A 16,791-nucleotide genomic window follows, 5' to 3' on the forward strand; every position below is an offset into this window, starting at 1 on the left:
TACCCACGAGGGCCTTGCAAACTTCAAACTTTGACTAAAAAAACACCTTTTCACCACATTATTTTTATGGAAAAATCTGGAATCTGCAGCGAACAACACATTTCCTACCACCTACTAGACCCTCAAGTGTCCCATTAAAAATGGTACCTCATTTGTGTGGGTAGGTCAAGTGACTGTGACAGGAAAGGCTCCAAAATATAATGGCGAGACAAGATTTCCTGTCTCAACATTGATCTGATTTGGCAATGGTGGGTGCGGGGGTAGCAGCGTTGTTTTGGCCAAGGATTGACAGCCACCCAGGAAAACATACCATTCCAAAACATTTCTGAAAATTAAACACCCAGGGCAGTCAAGGGTGGTGTGCCTCTCATAGATCACACAAGGGTTTTTTACCCACAATGCCCAGCAAACCTCAAAATTTGCCTAAAATTATAATTGTTCTTGCATTTCTGCAACGTAAACCTAAAGAATAAACATTCATGCCACCCAGCCTACCTCCACTTGTAGAAAGATGCACCTATTCTGGGGTTGGAGAAAGGCGTGATGACTGGGTGAGCCTCCTCCACACCCTTTTTTTAAAATGTTCCTCACACCTTTCAGAGTCCTGGAGATTGGAGACCCCGGGACACCATTCTTGTGCCAGTGCCAAGGGGTTGTACGCCCCATCCCTATTTTTTAAGTTGCAGCCCCGTGGGGTGGGGTCCCTGAGGCCATTTCAGGCTTGGGGAGGTGGGCAACACAGCCACCCCCACTTTATTATTTAATGCCTGTCCCTGGGGATGGGCTCCCCAGGGCCTGTTAGAGGCTCAGTGAGAGGGGCAACGTGTCCCTCCCCTTTATTATTTATGTAGTCCTAGGGGATGGGGCTCTTGGGCCTTTTTAGAGTCAGGGAGGGGGGCACTGGCCTGCCTTTACTTTTATTAAAATGTCGGTCCCGGTGGATGGTGTCCACCAAGGCCTCTCAGAGGCTATTGGAGGGTGGCTAAGCGCCCCCTCATCCTCAAATGAAAAAAATCGACTCACCTGGGAATCCTGCCCACCACAGGTTCTTTTTTATAGCATTGGAGCCCTCTGATTTAAAAAAAATGTTTTACTGCAGATTCAAAGTAAAAAGAAAATGTATTGGATGATTAATTAAAATCGTTACAAATATCCAATAAAATGTCTTTACATTCACTGTTAAAACCAGACAGCATTGATAATGGTTACAGTACTAAAAAGTGTGTGTGCTTTCCCAACACATAAAATGTTACTGCAGATTCATTGATCATCCGGAATTTTGTTGCAAAATATAAGAAAAAAAAGGTTTGAGCCCTACCCTACCCCCTTTGGTAATTTTTTGTATATGTTTCCTATGACTCAAGACCAAGTCCTGATTTCTAGATTGGCTGCTGCAAATTATTGTTGATTTGGTGGCAGCCAATCAGATCTCAGGTTGTGATCTGTCAGACCTTAAAGATCCTCTGCAGTGTAAAATATAAATGTCTTTGAGCCTAAATTTCCAAAAAATGGTCAAAGGATTTGCACCGAATTAACAAAGCACTCTTAGTGGACCAAGATCTAGATTTATGCCAAATTCCTGTAGAAAAAAGAAAGGGGAATGATGAGTAGGGACCCCCCTTTTTCTCAACCCCTGTTTGATGACTCACCCTGAAACTTTCCATGCACAAACTAGCCAAAAAAGAACTCAATTTTAGAAGATCTCTTGTAGATTAGTCAAACAGCTGCAAAGTTATTAACAACACAAAACGACTTTTCTTATGGATACAGGATCCTAACTATGGGGTAGATTAGGATGGCGGACGGATTGCCTCCACCGGGCTGGCGGGAGCAATCCGTCCGCCATTCTCCTTGAAAAGACCCCCCGCCACATTAGGATGGCTGGGGGGTACGCGGCGGATGGCAAGACCCTCCGCCGCTTTTCCACCGGTCGCCTTCGCGACCGGCGGAAAAAGTGCTCACATATGGTGGCGGTGTCTGCGAGACACCGCCAACCATATTACGATGCCGGCGGTCCTATGCCTTTCCACGGTGGCATTGCCATACGGTCTTTGATTTGGGGGTCCGTTGGGGCCCCCCAGGGTGAAGGAGGTGGTGGGGGGTGCACATGGGGGCGTTTCAAAGTACAACATGGCAGGCACCGCGCGGTGCCTGTCATGCTGTCATGTACCCTGTGGTGACCACTACTGGGCAATATATACTAGTTATATAGTATTTATAAGTTATAGTTTTAATAAGAAGAGGGTTTATTGTTTTTCTAGTAATTTTGAACCCGTTTGTGAATCTTCACAAAACTCTCTAAAAAAAAAACCTTTATCCACCTTTGCTCCTTCAGAGTGATCTGTCAAGGGGGACTGATAAAAAGGTGGTGGGGGTTTCCAAAACTTTTTTTCCCAATGCAATTTCCATAGAGAAAATTAGATAAATATAAAGAAAAACATTGCACTCTGACGACCCAACAGCAGTTCCATTGTCCCAACCAGGGAACAGGTGAGTCAACTGTCCACTCACATTATCCAAGCTCTTTTTCATCTCCCATGACATTGCCCTCTGTGTTGATTTTATACTTTTCGCCTCTCTCAAAACTTTCTGTAACATGGCAAACACGTGATTGAGAAATTGAGAGTCTGTAACCAAGTTCTTACGTTTTTGCCCAAGCATCTTGGCGGCCGATTAGACTTTACCACCCATTGACTATGACCTTGGTTTCTTGAGGTAACGGTTCTGAGCCCTTAGATTTAGATACAAGCTTGCTCGTCTATTGGCAGGTCTTTACTGCTACTATTCCCTACTTTTGTTGCAGTTTTATTAGACTGGAATAGTGGAAACACATCACTCATCAGTCTGCCTTCTCAAAAGAAGCACTTCTAATTGAGCTGCTTTGGTTCTACCAGTTGAAACAGCACCAGCCACCAGAAACTGCTTCTGTTGTTGTGTGCTAATACTGCCATCTGCTGCTGGTGTGTTTGTCTCTGCGCTTATTAGAATCTTCTAGGGGGCACCCAAAGGTGCCACTTGAAGGTGGTGTTAGCGGAGTTGTTATATTACCATCTGATGGCTTGATCGAGAGCCAAAATGCGGACTTGCGGATATTATCTACAATGATCTTGTGAGTACTGACTAGGTCCATTAGTAAAAGCTTCCATTTCTTCATAGACATAGAGTGCCTTGAGGATTTTAAAGGCTTAGTTAATTTAGCAGGTATAGCCTGTAAAATGTTCCCTCATCCCGGAGCTCACAAAGACAATGCTTTCAAATGTTCTCCTCTCAATGTCCAAGCTTTTCACATGGTGCAGCTCAAATCTTAACCAGAACAAGGAAGAGAAATTATTCTACTGATGTTATTGATAATATTGAAGTTACCCTAACCCATCAATTGACAATCAGGCAGACCTTTAGCAAATCATTGAAGCCTCCCAGGTATGTACCTTGGGCAGCTAGCACTGTGAACGGCTACCGCCACAGAGGCACCGCAGATGCCAACCCAGTCAGTTAACAAATTGCTTATAGGGGGGAGCTCTTACTTCCCTGCTGCAACAGGATGGGCTGCACAAAAAGTAAAACACACTGGGAAAGCGCCAATACCTGGGCGCCATGGACATGGATTCACTGCTTCGCAGCTTAACAAATAGCCTGTAATAACTTTAGAAACCTCTGCTTTCAGTGGCATTGCAGCTACTTATTCAGCCTTAGGCTCTCAGCCTTCAAAATCTTCACCAAGTATACAAACCTCAATGTATTACTCAGAGACTACCAGGAGAAGCAAGCAAGATCAGCATGGTGCAGGACCTGTGCAGCCGTCACCTTTGATGTCATAGCAATGCCACAGAGGGAGAGAAGAGGAGGAGTCAGCAGAAAGTTTAAGGGTGGAGCCATCATTTTCCCGTAAAGATAAGCTGTATTCTGCTGCTGAATCAAAAGACAAACTAGTAAAGGAAATATTATGACTTGAAAATAAATAGGAACAGTTGGGGAATCATGCGAGATGTTCACATGTATGCATCCCAGGGATCTTAGAGCATAAGGAGGATAGCGCTGGATCGATTTCTTTGGTTGAGGCATTATTAAGGGCATGTGTTGTACGAATATATACAGGTTAACCTTAATGTGAGCCTACAGGGTCCCTGCACACATTTCTCGTCACACTAAGTATTCCAGAACTATGTTTGTGAATCTTTTAGGTTATGGAGTGAAAGAAATGACTTGCCAGAACTATTAAGGAGAAATCTTTCTGTACACACCATATTTACTCCTGTCATATTTACTCAGATATGATTGCAGAAACTTGGAAAAGGAGTACAAGAACATAATTTCACAATTTCAAGCAGCAGGAGCACAGGTTTTGATGGCTCAACTCTCTAGATTAAAGGAGCTATATAGGAAAGTGCCAAGCGTTTAAATCTGTCAAGGACGCTGCCACGTTCTTGAAAACTATAAACTGAAAGACACATAGTTCAATCAAATTAATAAAGAGAGCAGAGGGTAGAAAGAGGCATGAGTAGCAGGGAAAACAGAAGGATAAGCACTCAGTCATGGTGCTAAGAAGCCACTGGCACTGGGGATGCATGAACTGGAAGGTGCTGTGGTACTCCTGCCAGAGTATTTAGGGTGCGGGGGTTAAAGTGAAGGTTGGAGAGTAAATAAAAATGGAGGTTTGGAGTGCAAGAGCTAAATCTGCCTTGAGTATTACTATGCTAAGGGGTATGTATTTAATTCAACATATATGCAGAAGGTATATTAGGAAAGTAACTATGTAGAAAGATTCATGGCCTGGCAGGCACAGGAGAACATATCAAAAAGCATTATTCACACTTTATGATGTCCTCCGACAAGGATTTGTTGCACGGAGATGGAACACATCAATTTAATCTTTTTAGAACATAACAATCAGACCTATATTCAAACCCACTCAGGAGTTTATCTAATTAATTACTGTTCCCTAACTCAAATTGTTATACCAAAGTTCTTTCTGGTCCAAAGAGGGCCCGGCTTGGCAGTTCAGACTGGACTGTTCACACGAGGCACAGGGCCAAGACTGATTTAAATATGGCTAGGTCTAAACTGGGGTGGCATGGTAAGCAAAAGAACTCATGGATTTAACTCAGATCTCTTGACTGGGATTGAATGTTTGATTTGCTCTGCATTTCGTCCATCGTCTGTGTGTCTTTTGCCTTCTCGCACTAAGTGCGCAGGGTATGCCCAGACGTGGGCTCCGGGCTCACTGTGCCACTGGATTCAAGCTATCCTGGCTGATGAGAGGTGATGTCCCGAAACCGGTCCCAGGATGCTTGTTTTCCGGACAAGGGAGGACATGGCTTAGCAGTTCGGGCTGGACTGTTCCCATGAGGCACAGGGCCAAGACTGATTTGCACATGGCTGGGTCTAAACTGGCTTGGTATGGCGAGTAAAAGAACAATGGATTTAACCCAGATGTCTTGCCTGGGGGTGAATGTTTGATTTGCTCTGCATTCCGTTCATCATCTTTGAATCTTTTTGTTTTAATCTTTCTAAAAGTGGCATTTTTAAAAGAGGAGTGATAAATTCATTTTTACCAGTAAAGAGTATTTATTGTTACCATTCCAATGATACATAACAGTAACTCCATATCAATCGAGAATCACAGCTTTTGAGTGTAATAAGGAATTCCCAATGTTAACCTATGAGAGGAAGGTGTAGGCCTCACAGCTGTGAAAAACTAATTTGGGATTTTTTTTACTATCAGGACATGTAAAACTTGAACGTTCATGTCCTACCTTTTAATTACATCGCACCCTGCCCTTTGGCCTACCTAGGGCCAAGCTTATGGGTGACTTGTGTAATAAAAGGGAATTCACGGTTTCGCAAGGGGTTTTAAATGCCAAGTCGATGTTGCAGTAAAACTGCACATGCAGGTTCTGCAGTGTCAGGCCTGAGATATGTTTAACTTGCTACTTGATTGGGTGGCACTGTCAGTGCTGCAGGCCCACTAGTAACATTTAATTTAGAGGCCATGGGAGCATGTAGTGCACTATACTATGGCCTTATAGATGCATTAATAATGCCAATTGTGGATAAGTCATTCAAACTATGTTTTAGAGGAGAAGCACATGCATTATAGCACTGGTTGGCCGTGGTAAAGTGCTCAGATTCCTAATGCCAACAAAAAGAAATCAGCAAAAAGGTAAGGCAAAACTGTCAAAGATTTGGGGGAAAACTACCCTAAGGCTGTCAAGTCTAACCTAAAGGAACTAAGAATTATTTATCCTTGCGTTGCAATGCTCCAGTAGTCTTGTCATAGCCTCTTCACTTCCAACTTGTTTCCACTTAGTCCTGATTTCTGTTTGGTATTCTTCACCCTGATATTCCTGCCTGCTCATTGTTGCTGTTCTGTTCCCTGGATTCCTTGCCTGCTCCTGGAACATATGGTCCACTCCTGCTCTGTTCTGCCATCCATGGAGATTTTTTCCCCACTGGTTTCTTTCCTTCGACAGGGGCTTTTTCCCGCAGGCCCTATCTGCTTTGGTCCTGTCTTGTACCGCTTTCATTGTGGCTACTAGAAGGGGTCCCCCTTATATCTGGCAGGCCAGGCCCGCCAAGCCGTGGACCTCCAGATTCAACTGCCACTGAAGAACATCAGCTAGGTACCAATCTTCGGAGGACGACAATTTTCGGTGCCCAGAATTCGGTCTTGGGCCTGGGGAGACAGATCATGCCCAGGTCATGGCACCTATAGATCAAGCAGGTCAAGCTCAAGCTTTAGACTGTCCAACAACAGACACAAGAATTGCAACAGTTATGTGCAAAAAATCTCACTCTGCAACAATCTTTAGTCGATTGGGCTTCAGATGTTCCAATAGTTTCATCAGCAACACTTTTCTGGAGATCCAAACAAGATGAAGGAATTCATTGGCTCCCTGACAATTTTCTTTGCCTTCTGTCTAGCATAATTTAGTCAGGATAGAGCCAAGGACAGATACCTTATTAGTGCCCTGGCTTGAGCAGCCCCTCTCGTAGCTTCAGAATATCAAATCTTTCCAACTATTTAACCTTCTTGACAGTATACATTCGGATGTTTGAAAGACCTGATTTGGAGTTTTCAGCCGAGGAGTCCCTTTGCGATTTTCATTAAAAAAAAAATTTAACCTGTATTGGCTGATATTACTTGTTTTTGTCGGTTGAAAGCAGAGACCGCATGGATTAAATTAACCCTTGCCACACCCTTTTGCAGAGGTCTCAAAGAAGAAATAAATGACCAGCTCATTCACCTGCACAGAGACAACTTTCTCTTTAATGGATCAAGCCCTAGCAATCAAATATCGGGTTGGGATCAGAGATCAAAAAGAAGGGGCTGGCCCTCCTCCTTTTTTGGAATTACTCGGTTATCAGTTTGTGAAGTAGAATCCTTTCCTGAAGGGCTGTTGAGAAGAGCCACTACAGATTGGTGTTGCACGTGGGGCACTATCTGAGACAGAGAGGGAACATCGCCGTAAATATGGACTTTGCATGTATTGTGGATCTGTAGCACATCTGGTTCCAGTCTGTTGTGTTTTCCCACCAAGGCCTTCGGGATACATCAGATCCTGTCACTTGTAAAAGGGTAAAGGACAGGAGTGTCTCACATCCCTTTCTTTGAAACTTCAAGAGTCATCAGCCTCTTTTTTTTTACTCTTACCATTCCTATTAGAAACCCCAAATGGTAGAAAGGAGCAAATACTAGCACGTTTAGACAGTGGGGCAAGTAGTCTCTATTTGGATGAGAACTGGGATAATGAAAATGGTGTTCCCTGAATTACCAAGAAGATGCCTGAGCAGGTTCAGACCGTCATCAATACACCCCTGGTACCCAGACCAGTTGCAGGAATGACAATTCTAATAAAGCTAACTTTCGGAAAACACCATGAAAATGCTTCTTTTGATCTCATTGCATCCCCAAACCATGTAATCATGTTGAGTGTGCTATGGCTGTCCAGCCATTATCTTCACATGAACTGGGAAACAAGAAAGATATCCCTGTGCACCCAGCTTTGCCGCAAATTTAGTTATTTTTCAGAGGAGAATTGGATCCCCAAAGATATGTTTATGGCTCCAACGAAGATCCTGGTTCATTTAATGTACTACAGGCCACACCAGAGCAATATCAAGATGTTTCTGATATTTTTGGGAAACCTAAAAAGTTCTCCTTATGTCCACATCGAGAGTTTGATTGTGCCATTCCTTTAGAACCTGGAGCAGTGGTCCTTCTCCCCAGAATAAATTCTCTCCCGGAGTCTGAGAAAGAAGCTCTCAAGCTATCTTTGGATGAGAACTCACAGAATGGATTAATCACCTGTTCTTTTACTCCTGCAGGGGCCTCTATGTTCTTCGTCACTTGGAAATTGAACAAACTCAGACCCTGCATTGACGGTCGAGGGCTCTAAAATCCCTACTAAAGTAGATCTTTATGGGGCAAGCCATCTGTTGCACAACAAGGAGTGAGATGAATGGAAGACAGTGTTTAAGACTCTCGTAGTCCATTTTGAATATCGAGGAATGCCCTTTGGGTTAAGTAATGCTCCTGCTGTATTCCAGCATTTTATGGACCCCATGGTGTATTCCAAAGATCCCCTTGTACATCACAAACATGTCAGTCAAGTATTACACAGACTACTTCAAAATCAGTTGAACGGTAAGCTGCAAAACTGCAAATTTGATCAACCTAAAGTGGGATACATAGGCTTTTGTTTTAACAGCGGGGGTTTCCATCAATCATAACAGACCTTCAGCGGTATACAACGTTTACAACGAAGTTTTTACCACGCACTACCACTACAACGCAGGCATTACCACGCATACCATTACAACGCATTGCGCTGGGGGGCGCTCTAGGATAGGGAATAAGTATAATTTTATATCCAACACCTTCCCTAGTGTCCACGGGGACTGGAGTTGGAATATAAAATTATACTTACCACTATCCAGCACCTCTAAGCGCTATGCGTTGTAACGGTATGCGTTGTAAATACCGCGTTGTAATGGTATGCGTGGTAAAGGTATGCGTTGTAACGTCATACATCCACTTTCAGCCATACTAAACTGGCCTTCCCCTTCTAATGTAAAGAGAGTCAATGCTTCCATTGGTTTTCCAGTTTTATCTGCAGTATATCAGAGACTGCACTCAACTTTCTAGCGATATCACTTGAATCCTAAAGAAGGTTATGCTATGTCACAGTTTTCATTGGGACCTTCGAGCCGAGGAAGCCTTCATCAAACTAAAACAAGCCTTCATGCAAGTGCCAACGCTTCTATATCCAGGTCAAACAAAAAGATTCATTGTGGAGATGAATGTTTCTGATGGGCCTGTCGGGACTGTAACAGCCAATATTTCATGTGTCTCATATTCTAACCTTTCGACAATTTGAACCGACCATCATAATCTTCAATGTTTTAGAAATCTACAATGCAGAAATAGCCGACCGGCTCATTGGGCTTACTTTTTTAATCAGTACAGATTTTTATTATGCCTACTACATAATCTGTTGCACAGTTTGGACAGAACAAATTCCCTCCTCACAAATAATTGGAGTTACCAATCATTTCTCAAAAAGGTGCAAGCTGATTATACCAAAGTTACTAAGAAATCTGGTGTACAAAGAGAAGTCTTTATTTATCCCATCCAAAGCATTAAGTGAGGAAGTCTTTAAGATGTGCCACGATTCTCCAGTTGTACGCCACAGAGGAGACAAGGGAACATTAGAACTCTTACTTCGCTCCTTTTCTTGGCCTACCATTCGAGAGGACACTTACCTCTGTGTTACTTCCTGCCCTACTTTTGCTCAAAATGAGGCTTCTCACTCATGACCCTCTGGCCTTCTTCATCCCCTTCCAGTACCACCCCAACCCTGGCAAACCATCCCTACCGACTTTATTGTAGCATTACCGCCCTCTGTGGGTAATCAAGTACTTATGGAAACAATTGACTCCTTCTCCAAGATGGCTCATTTTATAGCCTTAAAGAAATTACCTTCTTTGGAAGACATGTGACAAATCTGAGGGACATTTTTCGTCTCCATGGGCCTCCCTTAGGCTATTGTGTCCGTCCAAGGTCCTCTGTTTGTGTCCTGTTTTTGGTAATCATTCAACAAACTACTTCAAATTAAGGTTGCCCTGTCCTCAGGGTTCATCCTCAGAACAATGATCAGACTCTAGAACACTATCTTCACTGTTTTTACAATTCTACACAGAGCAACGGTTTTTCTTTTTTACTGCCGCTGAGTTTTCTTATAACAATTCTGTATTTCGAAAATGGCACTTTTAGAAATGTACACAGAACAACAATAGGAATCGACCCTGAGGGGGAATCAAAATTCACTGCATTAAAAGACCAGGGAAAGGGGAAACCCATTGGGTTTTCAAAAGCACCCTCACCCACCAAACTAGTTGGCGGCATGCTTCATCTTTGGGTTCCCACCTGGGTGGTGAGTGCATCACAGGTGTGTTTCGACGCAGAGCTTTCAGAGTTCCGAAAAACTCCACTCGCAGAGTGTAGTCTTTTTCCAGCCTGTGCTTGCCAAGTGGTAAGTTGGCGATCAAGGAAAATCCAACACTAGACTGCTTCCCAGCAAGATTTCTCAACGCAGATGGTCGCTACTGGTTGCGTTGACATACCTATCGTTCGCTTTGAGGAAGCTGTAACTCGAGTAGAAATCCTACTCGAGCAGCAGAAAGAAGCTGTGTCCTCTTGCTCTGTGTTTGATGCCGTTTGCGATGATTTTACAGTGCGGAACAATCACTCAACACTGAAAATCAGCATGTATGGCGCAAGGTAAGGCACTCCGCCGCTCGCGGAATTCTATGTTGATTGGCAACATTTTTTTGTCACTTCATAGAATTCCGTGTTGCAGACCTTCAAAAACTCCACCCAGGCCTGCTCCTGAGTAGAGATTGCGAACCTCCAGGTGGTGCCAGACCACAGGTTAAGAACTTCTGCTCTAGTCCGTTACATGACAATTTGGGAGGTCCCTTTTTACTGATATATGAGATTTTTCAGCATATTCGGTGAGAACATAATACAAAGTTTTCTTGGTTTCATAGGCTAAAATAAAATGCAATTGAAATTGCTGTGGTGGCATATGGAGTCAGATGAATGAACTGAATGTTGACCATCCCTTTGATGCAAGGTAAATGAATGCACAAACCATGTCCCTTCTTTTATGTCACTCAGTTTATTTGAGCGCAATCTTTTATAAACAACACAAGATAGAGGGAGATTGTTAAAATAATATTGAAACAATTTCATAAATGTTATTTTGGAAAGATTTTCAAAGCCTGCTAAATTATAATATCAACTGAAATTGGAATAAATAATCTGAGCAGAATGGTAATCTTGGACCATATGGTCAGCTTGATCCTACCTCGCATGTTATTTTGCAACAATGTTGTTGCTTCTTCTAAGAATGAATTAATTATGTGATTGCTATCTTCCTGGACCTAATTTTGTGTTAGTTCCTCCCCCCCCAACTTTTTGCATTCCATCCTCTTGTTTTTGCTAACTTCGATTTTCTGGCTTTAGGACTCTGCACACTTTACCACTGCTAACCTGTGCGAAAGTGATTGTGCTCTCTCCCGTAAACATGGTTACACCCAATTGGCACATTTATTGAACTTGAAAGTCCCCAGTACAGAGGTACTACATGTAGCTTTGGCATGTAAGTTAAATGCTACAAGTAGGCCTGCAGCGCTAATTGAGCCACCCACTTAATTCGCCTTTTTAAACATGCCTCAAGCCTGCCATGCAGACTGTGTGTACAGTTTTAAAATGCCAATTTGACCTGGCAAACTGAACCATTTGTCAGGCCTAAACCTTCCTTTTAAGGCATATGAATCAGGGAGTATTCAATATATTTAAAAAGTTGGAAATGTACTTTTAAATTTTGCATGTCCTGGTAGTGAAATACACTTACGTTTGTTTTTCACTATTGCAAGGACTACTTCTCACAAAGGATAACACTGGGTTACCGTATTATATGAAAGTTTCTTGTCCTAATCATCCTGGGTCACACAACTATGTATAGCTGGCAGCTGGCCTTCATGTATTGCTCCCAGAAGGTAAAAGAAAATGGGAATAGGTGGTAGCAGGATGGGCTGTCTGTGACATGATGGATGAGTAGGAAGAGCGGTCACATACCACACTGGTACATCACAAAGGCTCTGCCTGAGCACACTTACAAAGGATTTAACATTTAGGGGCATATTATCAACGGCCAGCGAAAATTATCGCTGGCCATGCTTAGCGATAATTTTGTTATCGCAGGCTATCTCTGGAATTTATCACCCTGGTAGCGCGTTATTAACAAAGCGTTTCTCCAGGGAGATAACAATTCCAGAGATAGCGAGGTTATTTCCGTTTTGCGGGGAACATTGCTGGTCTTCCAGTGATGTTCCCTGCAAATCGGCAATAACCTTGGTGATACGACCCACAGGGCCATATCAGCATACTCCACCCCAATGTTAGGGATAGGTAAGCCTGCATTTTAGCAGAAAAAACTAACGTGTGCTAAAATGCTAGGGCAGCTTTGTAAATATCATGATGTGAACATCAGCGATATTTGCAAGGTAGTCCATCCAGGGTATGCCCAGTGATGCCCACTTTGCATCTCATTAGAGATGCAAAGTGAGGCGTTGGGAAAAAGGGTGCTAACATGCGATTATGCATGTTAGCAACCTCTTGTAAATAGGGCGATAGTTTTATCTCCGCCAAAAGAATGGAGATAAAGCCCTTGTAAATATGCCCCTTAGTCTTTTGTGACGTCAAACAATCTGGGGGCCAGGTCAGGGAGGTAGTAATTCTAAGCACCTCTGAGGGTGAAAGCCCCCAGAACCGTCTCCCCCTTCCACATGGCACCATGTATAAATAATTAACCATCAGACCCAACTCTTCAGCATAACTTTGGATCTGTGGAAGACTCTGAAAGACTGCTGGGTTGCTCGGCAAGTAGGACTGGTAATCTGTTGCCTGTTGCCATGCTGCCTGAATGAGAAGCACTGGACATGCATCTTGAATCCAGGACCACCAAAGTGACTCCAAGGGCTAGCAGGCTGGCCTCCTGACCAGAGCCTCAGGAACAAAAACGGCTCCAACCACCTTTAATCAGGCACCTGGACTCAGTCTGCTGTGAGTACTTGGCGCAACACCCCAAAGGGGTGCCACCCTAGTCCTGGACTCTTGGAAGTGGGCCTGAAGGTGCACTGTCAGCCCTGCAGTGGTCCTGTGGGCAGAACAGATGCAGTGCAAAGCATTTCATTGCATTCTGCAGCCTCCTTGAAACCACTATACGTGATGCATTCCTCAACGCAGGTCTTGCATCACAAGCCTCTCGCCAACAACATCCTTGGCGATCACGCAGGCCTCCGCTTTGCAGCCCCGCAGCTTGTTGGGAACCACTAGTGTATGGCGCATCTTCGATGCAGGTCTCTGTACTGCAATCCCCTCATCGACAGAATCCTTGATGATGACACAGGACTCAGCATCGTAGCCCCTCAGCTTTCTCATAACTAATGCTGCATGACACATGCTAGTACCAGGATCTCACATTTAAGATATTTTGTTCAGCGGAGTAAACTTGGTCCCTGTATCCGGTCCATGCTACATAATGGTCAGTCTGAACCTGTGACTTTGTCCTGGTCCGGTGTGATCAGATAACCACGGCTGGCGCATTGTGCTTCTAATCACTATTTTCACTTAAATCTTTAAAATGTATTATCTCTGGTTCTACTGTTTGTTTTTTTATTGTTTTGGCCTGAAATATTTCATAAAAGGTTACTCAATTTTTTTCTAAATTAGTGTGAGATTTTTCTTCTGTTTTTACTTTATTACTGTTTGGTGTGCTGCATAAATACTTTACAAAGTGCCTCTGAGTTAAGCCTGACTGCTTGTGCCAAGCTACCGGAGAGTTAAACAAAGGCTAATTTGGAGTTTGTGATTTCAACCTAGCAGAAGTTGTGGTTGCTGCTTGAGTAGGGTTTTATCCTCCTCAACCAATAACCCCATTTCCTACATGTCCCCATAATTAATGACAATATAGAAAATACTGTAAGTAACGGTTATTTAAAAATAAAAAATAACCATTAGAATGTTTCGTACAGAGACAAAACACCTTAAGAGAATTCCCTGGGCAAAAAGACCTTAGTACTGATACATGGCCTCATAGACTTCCCAGGTGTCAGGCTTCATCGTCACCATCTCATGTTCGCCAAAGAGTCCTCTAATGGCGAACGAGCCAGTATTATAGGCTGTAGTATCACTATTAGTAGGACACTAAGATGAAAAAGAGAAGAAGCGAATCCTTTTTGGAAATACATAAGTAGACACTGGTGTTCTATTTAATGGGTTAAAAGTGTTCCAGCACACAGAAATTGAAAATTGGTATTTTACTCACTTGTATGCCTCTAGACAAACAGATACGTATCACTCAATTGGGCTCATGTTCCCCTATTGAAGACTGCACCCTCCTGTGAGGAGATAGAAATTGTGGCCCAATCAGGAGGAGGTCTACATTTTTCAGCCTCCCCTCCCTAATCTTGAGTATCTGCTCTTTGTGGGTAAGGAGCAAGAGCCCTGGCGTGGAATGGGAAGTTTCGCTCTCAAAACTGCACGTGTTCTAGAGCCAAGCAGGGAGCCCAGAAACCTTGTGCCACATTTTTTAGCCCGTCCAATGGGTGCCCTCGCCCTTCAAACATTGGGGAGCCCCAAGCACATGATGAAGTAGTAGTTAATGAGTCTGCAGTTCTGTCATGCTGTGCAATGCACTGTGTGGTGTAAGAAAAAGCATAAGCCCTTTGTAACCAAGGGGAAAAGTGACAAGAGACAAGATCCCCTAGATACATGACAGTCCCAGTTGTGCATCTTTAAAAATGAAATTATTTAGGAGAGCACATGTTCATCTTGATCCTTACAATCAAATCCTACCTGTCGTTAAAGCAGTGGGCAGCTGTGACAATCCAGTCTTTCTTTATAATTGTTCCGCCGCAGATGTGACAGTCTGCTATTTGTAGACTGACTTGCCAAGGCCAAGAGTAGGGTTCTGCTTCCTCTCCTCCAACTAACTCATGGGAATGAAACTTGGGAGGGAATGAAGAAACTCCGCAAATGTTGTCTGATAAGAGAAAAGCAGAAAGAGTTCAAATGTACAAGTCCTATTAACATACTGTCCTGAATGCTTCTTTGGCTTTTACATTAAGAGAAATGTCCCCCAACTAATCCATCTCTTCTCTATTGACAGTGAGACATGCAGAGAAAAGTGAGGAAACCATATGAAATATCACTCAAGCATTTATCAACTAAGTGTACATTCTTACATTACTTTCATCTATAGCTTCTACCTCTTTAACTGGATGTCTGTTCAATGATAATCATAGCGACATTGACCCTAGGGCATCTCTTTGATTGTACACTTTCATTGGAGAAAGAAATCTTTGCATAAGACACAGGAGATAAGGCCTGGGTTTCAGAAAGCATTGATTATCTGCCAGATGAGGTTAACCCCTTTTTAAAATATATTTGGTGAAATGTTGGAGATAAAAATGTGGATGAGAAATATTGGAAGGTCAGATTTGATTAATAAAGTACGTTTTTGGAACAGTTGCACCTAAAGGAGTGTTCATTCAAAACCCTAAACAAGTTAATTTGTAAGCTCCAATATCAAATTCTTTCACATTTACAAATGTTTTACATTTTAAAATTTTCAATTTCGCTTCTTTGTTTGTATTCATCTAATTGATCTGTTATTATTATTTAATTTTCTAAGCAATGTGCCCCCCCCCCAAAGTGGGCGTTCTAGAACCAAGGGCCCCTCTGACCACAAGTTAAGAACCTCTGTGTCAGGTAACTCCTGATAAGCGGCCTTGAACAAGACACATTGAGCATAATTTGACACTCAGTTTGAATGATACGTGCTGACATTAAATATGCCTATTTCTTTTATTCTCTTCAATTAACATGTTTAGAATTTTACTAATGTTATTTATTGGTATTATTCATGTGATGTTTATACATTATTTGTCAGTTTCGTTCTTTCGCTTTTATCCTTGATAGTAGATAGTCATAGGAATAGGTTTGTTCTTTATTATTTGCTTTGTCATGCCCAGTGCCCTCTTGGCATCCCTTTTTTATAGTCGGGGGTTGGCCAAAACCCTTGTTTAAAAAGAAATCCTAACAAATACATACATATAGATATACATAAAGGGCTTTGGGCCTTTGGTCTTCACCTATTGGTCTGTTCAATTGCCATTCACATTTTGTTTCCTCCTACCTCAATATTCAGGATGGGAGAGTGGGTCAGCCCGCTTCCGTTACTAGCTCTCCTCACTGTGGGTGACAGCATTTTTATTCTGCACATCCACATTAAACCTGGTCTCCTTTAGTGCAAGCACTGATAGTGCAATCTGTGTAATTATTTTCATTGCTGTCTTTTTGGTGCCACTGATCTTTCTTTGCTTAAAATATTTATTTCAAGGTAACATTATAAATGAGGGCCAGATGTACAAACATTTATGTGAATCGAAATTAAGAAATCAATGTTCCTAATGTATGAAACTCTTTTGAATTTCTTTAGCGATTCATAGTTTACACCTACCTCACACACACATTAATGAGGTAGGTCACAATTTTCGACCCACTAGGAATTGCAGCCATCACAAGAATGGAGGCCAGCTGAGTTCAGCAGACCACCATGTCCGTGATTGCATTTTAATAAAGCAATCTTTTTTTTTTTTTAATGCAGCCCGTTTTCATTAAAGGAAAACAGGATGCATTTAAAAAGAAAAAAAATCACTTTT

The 16,791-nt window shown here is 42.6% G+C and overlaps 1 protein-coding gene across 2 annotated transcripts in view; it reads right to left on the minus strand.

Annotated features, from left to right (window-relative positions):
• The window catches only part of OVCH2 (ovochymase 2), a 1,017,769-nt gene that overhangs the window by 233,567 nt on the left and 767,411 nt on the right, over window positions 1-16,791 (minus strand). For both annotated transcript variants that reach the window (XM_086955909.1, XM_086955910.1), the window contains one exon: window positions 14,924-15,110. In XM_086955909.1, coding sequence (XP_086812035.1) covers window positions 14,924-15,110 — 187 coding nt within the window. The remainder of the gene's footprint in view (window positions 1-14,923; window positions 15,111-16,791) is intronic.

The sequence above is a fragment of the Lissotriton vulgaris genome, chromosome 2_1 (assembly GCF_964263255.1).
Source record: "Lissotriton vulgaris chromosome 2_1, aLisVul1.2, whole genome shotgun sequence".
NCBI lineage: Eukaryota > Metazoa > Chordata > Amphibia > Caudata > Salamandridae > Lissotriton > Lissotriton vulgaris.